Source organism: Corylus avellana, chromosome 1 (genome assembly GCF_965113065.1).
Source record: "Corylus avellana chromosome 1, dhCorAvel1.hap1.2, whole genome shotgun sequence".
NCBI lineage: Eukaryota > Viridiplantae > Streptophyta > Magnoliopsida > Fagales > Betulaceae > Corylus > Corylus avellana.
The window spans coordinates 9,554,423-9,562,744 of record NC_142490.1 but is presented as its reverse complement, the minus strand read 5'-3'; the positions used below and the strand labels follow the sequence as shown (position 1 = coordinate 9,562,744).

General features: G+C 34.2%; 1 protein-coding gene across 1 annotated transcript; it reads left to right on the top strand.

Moving 5' to 3' along the window:
* The first annotated feature begins 1,130 nt into the window (after nt 1–1,130).
* MTACP2 (mitochondrial acyl carrier protein 2) lies at nt 1,131–6,889 on the top strand. The gene is made up of 2 exons (XM_059581166.2): nt 1,131–1,424; nt 6,431–6,889. Exons 1-2 carry the CDS (start codon nt 1,215–1,217, stop codon nt 6,605–6,607), a joined length of 387 nt encoding a protein of 128 aa, XP_059437149.1. The 5' UTR covers nt 1,131–1,214; the 3' UTR covers nt 6,608–6,889.
* Nucleotides 6,890–8,322: the final 1,433 nt, after the last annotated feature.

Here is an 8,322-nt window from a genome sequence, read left to right as displayed (position 1 = left end):
ATTCATCGAAATAGACATTTACCAAACAAAAGAATGAGTATTCTATAAGAATAACAATTTTATTCCATGGGTCTATTCCACAAATCAAACGGGGCTTAGAGCCTGTTTGAGATTGCGTTTGAGAAATAGAGCTTTTAATCCAAAAAGAGCTTTTGGGCAAAAACTTCATTTTTAAGCTTTTGCCGAAAGTGTTTTTTGACAATTTTTAGGTTTTTTTGAACATTTAAAAGCGCTTTTAATTTTTTTACCAAATGAGTATGTTTTTCTTCAAACAGGCTTTTTGAGTGTTAAAAGCATTTTTAGGCTCCTTAAACGCAATCCCGAACAAGCTCTTACTCTTTTTCTTTAGGCAGAAAACATGACTTGGGTCCAATCTTTGCGGGCTGAGCAGAGAGGATCATCTTGGAGCGGACCCGTTTCTCAAACCCAATTACCCGTCCAAGTCGGATTCTTACCACGTATTGTAATTAGGGGTGTTAACCGGGTCCAGTTTCCCGGTTTTTGACCAAAACCGGGAATCGAAACCGGGACCCCAGTTAACCGGGGTCCCAGTTACCGGCCGGTTCCGGTTTTACCCAGTCCGGTAACTGGTCTTTTAAAAAAATTAGTTTTTTTGGCTTATTTTAGGTATTGGGATTAAAATAAGCCAATTGTTTTTTTCATAAGTTGGCCAATTTTTTTTAAAAATCTATTAGTCTCTTTGTCTAAATTAAATGGGTTTTGTTGTGATTGTTCAAAATAATTGAAAAATAACCCTAAAAAAGTCCAAAAATCCTTAAAAAATCAATGTTTAGCCTATTTGGGCCTTAGAAATAAAAATTTAATTTTTTAAAATACCCTAAACCTAAACCTAAGTGTAAAAAATATTAATATATATAATATATATATTAATATATAAATATAATAATATATAAATATTATTAAATAAAATGGAAACCTGGTTCCAGTATTCCCGATAAAAACCGGTACCGGAACTGGGGTACCCGGTTTTTGGATTTTTCAAACCGAAACTAGAACGGGGACCCCGGTTTCTCGGTTGTCCGGTTCAGGTTCCGGTTTCCCGGTAATTTTTGACACCCCTAATTATAATCCATAAAACCACGTCGTATTGGAACCACAAAAACACTTCTCATTTCTCACTCTTTTTCTTCGGTGCTTAAGATACAGAGAGAGAGAGAGAGAGCAGCAGCAGAAGTTTGTGGAAAGAGCTTCTTATGGCAGCGGCGGCGAGGAGCGCTTTGCTAAATCACCTGAGGGTGCACGTTCAGGCCGTGCCTCGAAACCCTAGTTACACGCTCTCCTTCAACGCGATACGGCGCCGTTTCCTCTCCGAGGAGGTCCGGGGCTCCTTCCTTGACAAATCCGAGGTCACCGATCGGGTCATCTCCGTCGTCAAGAACTTCCAGAAGGTTGATCCTTCCAAGGTAAAATCTGCTACTTCCAAGAGAAACACATTCAACAATTTGTTAGTTTCAGTGTTTTGATTTGTTACTTCCAAGTTAACAATTGCTACTTACAAGATAAACCCTAATTTAGTTGCTTTTTAATGATTAAGAAAACCCGATGTGTAGTAGGCTGTTTGGTTAGTGGGAAAAAAGTAAAACAAAAAAATTTATACGTCCAAGATAAACCCTCACTTTTATATGAAGCGTAGGCTATTTGGTCAGTAGTCGAATGAAGAAATGAGCGAAGATCAAATTGTTAATGTGTCATTTTGTCACTTCCAAGGTAAACCCTAAATTTTGTGATTTAATACTGAACGTTTTTGATTAATTATAAAAAAATGTTTATGTGTTTGATTACTGGGAATGTCAAGTTTTGGAAATGTTTTATTTTGTTTACTCCCAAGATAAACCCTAAGTGTGTGATGAATGTTAGGTTGTTGTTCACACCTACATATATAAATTTTTATATGTTCTCTGTTGATTACTGAAAATGTGAATAAGAAAATGAAAGATTTGTAAGTGCCTCTATAAGTTTGACATTTCCATGGTAAATTTGTCGCTTCCAATATATTTTTTGGATTCCAAAATCCTAGAATGTTTGAACTATGTTTGGTTGTTGAGAATAATCAAGAAAATAAAAGTCAATGAGTAGATTAGTTAACAAAAAAAGTAGATTAATTTTAATATAGGTGGTGATTTTTAAGGGGCATTATATTCTTCATAGGTGATTTGAGTTATGTGTTTGATTAGAAAAAGAAGGAAATTGGTTAAAAAAGAAAAATAGATGTTTTCTTATATAAACTTTCAACGAGTTGACTTTTCCAAGCTAGATCTTTCTCTTATAATTCAAATATAAATTAAATTTTTCATAAATGCATATAGAAATTTATATGATGTGTGGTCTATGAGAAAGGTGACTTCAAAGAAAATGGTTTTATTAATCTTAATTTTGTTTTTGGTCTGAGAGAGCTAAACCAAATGGTTGGCCTGATGTGTGGAGAGCTATTTTTTTCTATAGCCAAATAATGAAGGAATATCTTTACAATTAATAGAATAAAAAACCGTATCAACTCTAATGATTTTGAGGTTGTTTTGAGAAATTGGGGTTTTTGTTTGGTAGATGTTGCGTAGTGCTGTCATGTGCAGAACAGGATCACTGTGGAATCAGACCCTTCTGATTCAGTGATTTTATGACTTTGAATTGCATAACATGGCACTTCAACACTATAAATGCTCTTAAAAAGGGTGGGATGTTGTTCTTTATGCCTTAACGATATTGCGGTATAAAAACCGGATGGTTTTCTACTCTTGTAAGTTTCATTATAGCACTTTGATCATGTTTATTTTGTTTGCGATTAGTGTAAGGGAGCTTTTTACATATTGCAATAATGTCTCATGTTTAAGGATACAATCTGAGTGTGGACTTACATTGTTTTATTGAATATTGCAATGATTGGTAGTTTAATTTGCAAATAACTAAACATGTGAATTCTATTTTTTGCAAATATCAAAAATATTTTGATAAAATTTTTTTTTTACTTATCAATTTTTTTTTTTGACTGGGAGAGATGGTGAATCATGTGCATATTGTGAGGCTTTATGATGATTGTATGTTCCTTGCTATAGCTCTCTAGATTGTGAACCACCATGTCGTTGTTTATTATCCACTTTGTTTTGCTCTTTGTTTTGTCTTGCTTTTTTTTGGGTAGGAGACCTTCCTCTTGTATTTTTATGCCTCATTTTCCAAATAAAAAATATTATGTGCATTGGAGTATTTAGGCTTTATTAAATTGACTTGAGTTGCAAGAAGTTGTCAAATAGCATTTCTAGTGATATTTGGACTTAACCAATAGGTCAGTTATTATAACAATCATCCAGGCTGGAACCTATTCATTGCTAACTCCATTTAGTTGTTATGTGCTTATGAAGATAAGGCACTAGTGCTTTGAAAAAAATATTCTAATTAGCTCTGTATTTGGTTGTTAGTCCATAAAGACTTCATCTTGTTAGTTTTCTCACAATTTACTACATTTGATTTCTTAAAATATGTGTATTCTCTGGGATGCGATACTGTTGGTTGTTCATTTGTCAAAAGATAAATTTCATATTCATTCGACCTGTCCAGAGGTGCACGACTGGTTTGTATTAGTATCTAGCTTCCTAGTGATCGGAAGCTTGTTATGTCCGAGGAAACCTTTTATTAACTGACCCGTTTGTAACAAGGTTTTTCACTGCCAATTAAGTGAATCATCTGACATGTACCTGTCTTCACATCTTTTTTTTTTTTTTTTTAATAAGTAATCGAAATATCAATAAAGGCGCAAGAGGCGTAACCAAGGTATACAAAAAGTATACAAAAGCAACACTTAGCTAGAAATTCAAAAAAAAAAAAAGGCCAACCAAACAAATTACGATAGTCTAAAGCAGCTCTTAGTGGTAAAGAGTATTGAAGAAGAAATATTTAGTTTCACCACCTTCCTCTTGCGATCTTTAGAACTTTTATTATTTCTTTCCTTCTAAAGACACCACAAAAGGCAGGACACCACTATCTTCCATATTGCTACACTTTGAGGACTACCATTTAACCCTCTCCAACAAGCGAAAATGTCTATTACTCGTCTAGGCATAACCCAAAATAGCTCAATACAATTGAAAATAGCACTCCATAAGGCATTAGCAACCTCAAAGTGAAGAAGAAGAAGAAGATTCAGAGGCTCCCCACTCTTACACATACAACACTAATCAACTACAATGACATGCCTCTTCCTTAGGTTATCCATGGTGATGATCTTCTCTAGGACAACCAACCAATCAAAAAATGCTGATCTTAAGGGAACCTTAATCTGCCAAATATTCTTCCCAGGGAAGGGATTACCATAATGAGGGACAAGGACGTTATAAAATGATCCAACTTCGAACAACCCTCTCTTGGAAGGGGCCTAACAAAGCTTGTCTTCACCTCTTGTCAGAATTTAAAACGACAATTAAAAAATGAAGCAAAGTTATCTATCTCCCAATCACGAGCTATTCTGATAAAGCTTATGTTCTACTGAGGGGAGCCGCTAGAAACCTCTAGATGATCAAGCCCCTTAATGCTAGCAATATTATACAAATTCGAAAAGGCTTCCTTGAGGACTTGATTCCCATACCATAAGTCATGCTAGAATTTAATCTTGGAGCTGTCTCTCACCTCAAATCTGGCGTGACTAGAAAATTCCCTTCAACCCCGCCTAATATTTTTCCATAACCCACCCCATACGATCCATGAGCCTCAATAGAACAGAACCTACCCCACAAGCTACCATATATAGAATCCATTACTACCTCTTCTAGTCTATCAACTTATCTTTTCAGTTAATATCTATGTAAACCTCCAAAGAACGAAGTTGATTCCACATCATCTCCCTGATTTCCTCTTGGTTTAAAATATTAAGCATTCAAGGCATTACATGTTAATATAATGTTTAATAAAATTTGTAAAGTTTATCAGTCCACTCATTGTGTGGTAGGTGAAGCTTTAGATGAAGAAGCGAAGAAACTATTGGCTCTACTTTTTATTGTCAAAGATGCTAGGGAGAATGGGTTGCATGGAGACATACTTTTAGACATCAGAAGAGATATAGAGAAGAGAGAGAGATTTGAAGGAGAGAGGGAAGAGAGAGAATTTGAAGAGAGAGGGTGGGTTTTCTGAATAAAAATGGGTGCAAGCTTGCTATGTTCTGTTTGTTTTGATGCAAAACTTTTTCTGGTGGAAAATGTTTTCTGTTGAACTATTTCTTAGGAAAATTAATAATTATTAATTTTCCAATGTTTGGCTGTCATTCTGAAAATGATACTAAAAATATTTTTCGCTTTTTAGTTCACACTAAAACGAAGGAATCCCAAGTGACCACATTTTACAAGGCATTTCATCAAACATGTGCTTACTGCTTAGCATTTGAAATTTTGAACAATAATTTATCCTTCCACATTAATTTCAAATTTAATATCCTTTCATCTACAAACAAAGTCCTCTTATCGTCAAGGATTTTTTTGTTAATCTTTTTTGAAAAAGTGAAATTTCAAATGATAAACAATCGAAGAATCATTCGTTCAAATGAATAGGGGAACATAGAAACAAAAACACCTTCCCAAGACTTGCTTTGCATCTTCCTGCAAGACCCTTCTCTCTCATTCCTTCTTGTTGACCTACAGAGCCTGACCTGGATCCCACTCCTTCCCCATTAACTGCCCCTCTGTTTTGACTTAACCACCTGTTTGTGGGAGCCCCTATTGCTGATGGTCTATGTGCTGGGTAGCTTCAGGTGCTCGTCAGTCCCGAGATCCGAGGAGATTCAGATGGCTGGAGGTAGGTCCCAGCGTGCAGTTTTTGGCGTGGTCTGAAGTAGGATGAGCTTGGTGGAAATGTAAGATATCCGGAGGGACAAGTGGGTAGAGTTGGATTAGGTTCAAGGTCCATGAGCAGGGTGCATGTAATTCTTTTGTAGAGAGGGGGGGAGAGAGAATGGTGTTTTTGGATGATGGGAGTGGGATAGGTAGGGTGTTGTCGGTGGATGAGTATTGCAGGGATGGTGGTGATTTTGTAGATTGGGAGCTGGAGAGAGAGGGAGAGAGAGAGAGAGGGAGAGAGGAGCCGATGAAAGAAGGGTTGAGGGAAGAGAGGAGCTGCTGAAAGTCGGTGGGAGCGCTCAGGTTGTGTGACAAGAAGAGATGTCTAAACCATTTTATAGAGAAAAAAGGCTCTGTTTTATTGTAGATCAAATGATTTTTTTGGTTAATCAAGTTCATCTGCTCTAACCAATCACTCAAAAATGCTGAAAATGTTTACAATACTGTTTTACTTTGAAACAAATATAGCCTTACAAATATTTGTTTTGTCTGTTCCTTTTTTTTTTTTTTTTTTTTTTTTTTTTTTTTTTAAAGTTCTGATTTTATCATTGAAGTCCGTTCTACTGCTCAATTTTTATGTTTTTCCTTTTTGACAGGTCTCAGCAAATGCCCACTTTCAAAATGATCTTGGGTTAGATAGTTTAGATGCTGTGGAGATCGTGATGGCACTTGAAGAAGAGTTTGGGTTTGAGATCCCTGATAATGAAGCAGACAAGATCAACTCCATCAGCCTTGCTGTTGACTTTATTGCTTCTCACCCTCAGGCAAAGTAGAGGGAAACTGTTGAGGCCTTCTCAAATTTTCCTAATGTTTATTGTGAGGCTTTAGCTATGAGTAGAAATCTTGAACGCTTGAACCTTTTATTTCCTTATTCTCTTTCTCGAAATGCTATTTGGTTTTCCTGCCCTTTTGAATCCTCTCTTTAAAGAGTTTTGGGCATGTAATGCTGTTTCTCCAGGTATGGAATGGAAGCTGATTGTAGTGACTCGAACTACTCGTCAAAAATTTATTTGCTGATGTTTCATTTCAATAAAAATAATTTGGTTAATGTTTAATTTGAAATCTCAGGGGGCTTGAAAGTCTGGAGTCTTGTTGACAGCATTTTGTTGGCAGGAGGTTAGGTTTTTGAGTCGCGAGTCATATGGAAATCTTTTTTCATGGGAGACTCTATTTTCTATTGTATTTCGTTATTTAAATACTGCGTTACTATGTAATAAAAGAAAGGAGTCAAGAAATTATTTAAACCCTACGTTTCTAAAAGTTGAGAGCATCTCTATTTACTTACAAAATCTATTATTTTTGTAAGTTCTTATAACCCGTTACGTATGCACGTAACAGTGGGGTCAGCAACCTCAATAAGGGGAGGTCTCTTCCTCGATTTTTTTTTATTATTTAATTTGGTTTTATCTGAGTTTGTAATTTTACAAAGTTTCATTAAATTAAAAAAGAAAAAAGAAAAAAAAAAGAAGACAATTTGTACAAAAACAAATAAAGCAAGTGGGAGTTTCTATTGTGTGTGTGTGTTTTTTTTTTTTTTTAAAAAAAATGACTGGCTTATAAAATTATTACTGAGTTTACGATTGATCATTATTGAATTTTGATCAAAAAGTAATTTTAAAAGTCATCTAATTTTCCCCTCCCCCACCCCAAAAAAAAAAAAAAAAAGTCACCTAATTTTTGGAGGGACAAACTTTTAGAATAATTCCATAAAGCTTACAGCAATGGCACTTTTAAATAATAGGTAAAGTCTTTTTAACCTTCTCAAACTACCACCTCAATAACAACCTCCTCCTTAAACTATCAATTTTGTTATATATTTTAATTATATAAAATATATAATTGTTATTACTTAAGATCGATTATGAAGAATAACAATAATTCCATTGAACTTCAATCAAATTTTAAATGAGCTCATCTAGAGTGAGATTTAGCAAATTAGTTAGTAGATTATTACTTAAGAAAAAAAAGATATATGATTGCCATTGTATTGATTGAGACCAAATCCGAAAAAGCCTATCTACAAAAAAAGATCTTGTCAACCATGATTTTTCACAAACGCGCTTTGGAAAAAAATGACGTCGTTTTAATCCAAGCATAACAAAAAAAAAAAAAATTAAAAAAATTGTAAATTATATATTTTAAACAATAATTAAATCTTGTTGAATTGTTTATTTATTTTGTTCGTTATTCTGTAATGTTTTTAATTAATTTTTGTTCAATTTTAGTTTTTTCTTTTCATTAAAATTTTTTTTTTGACCCCATAAACCAAAATTTTGGCTCCGTCACTGCTAGTCACATATTAATCTATTAAATGATAAATGTTTAATTTACATCTTTTGTTTATCTCTGTACAAGAAATAAAATAAATTTACCGTTAAATTTGTAAAACTCAGTATGAATTTCACATAATTGAAGTATTCAATTATGAATTTTAAAAAAACATGAACACAAAATGTATAACACCAAACATGGCGTTTTTACCAACCAA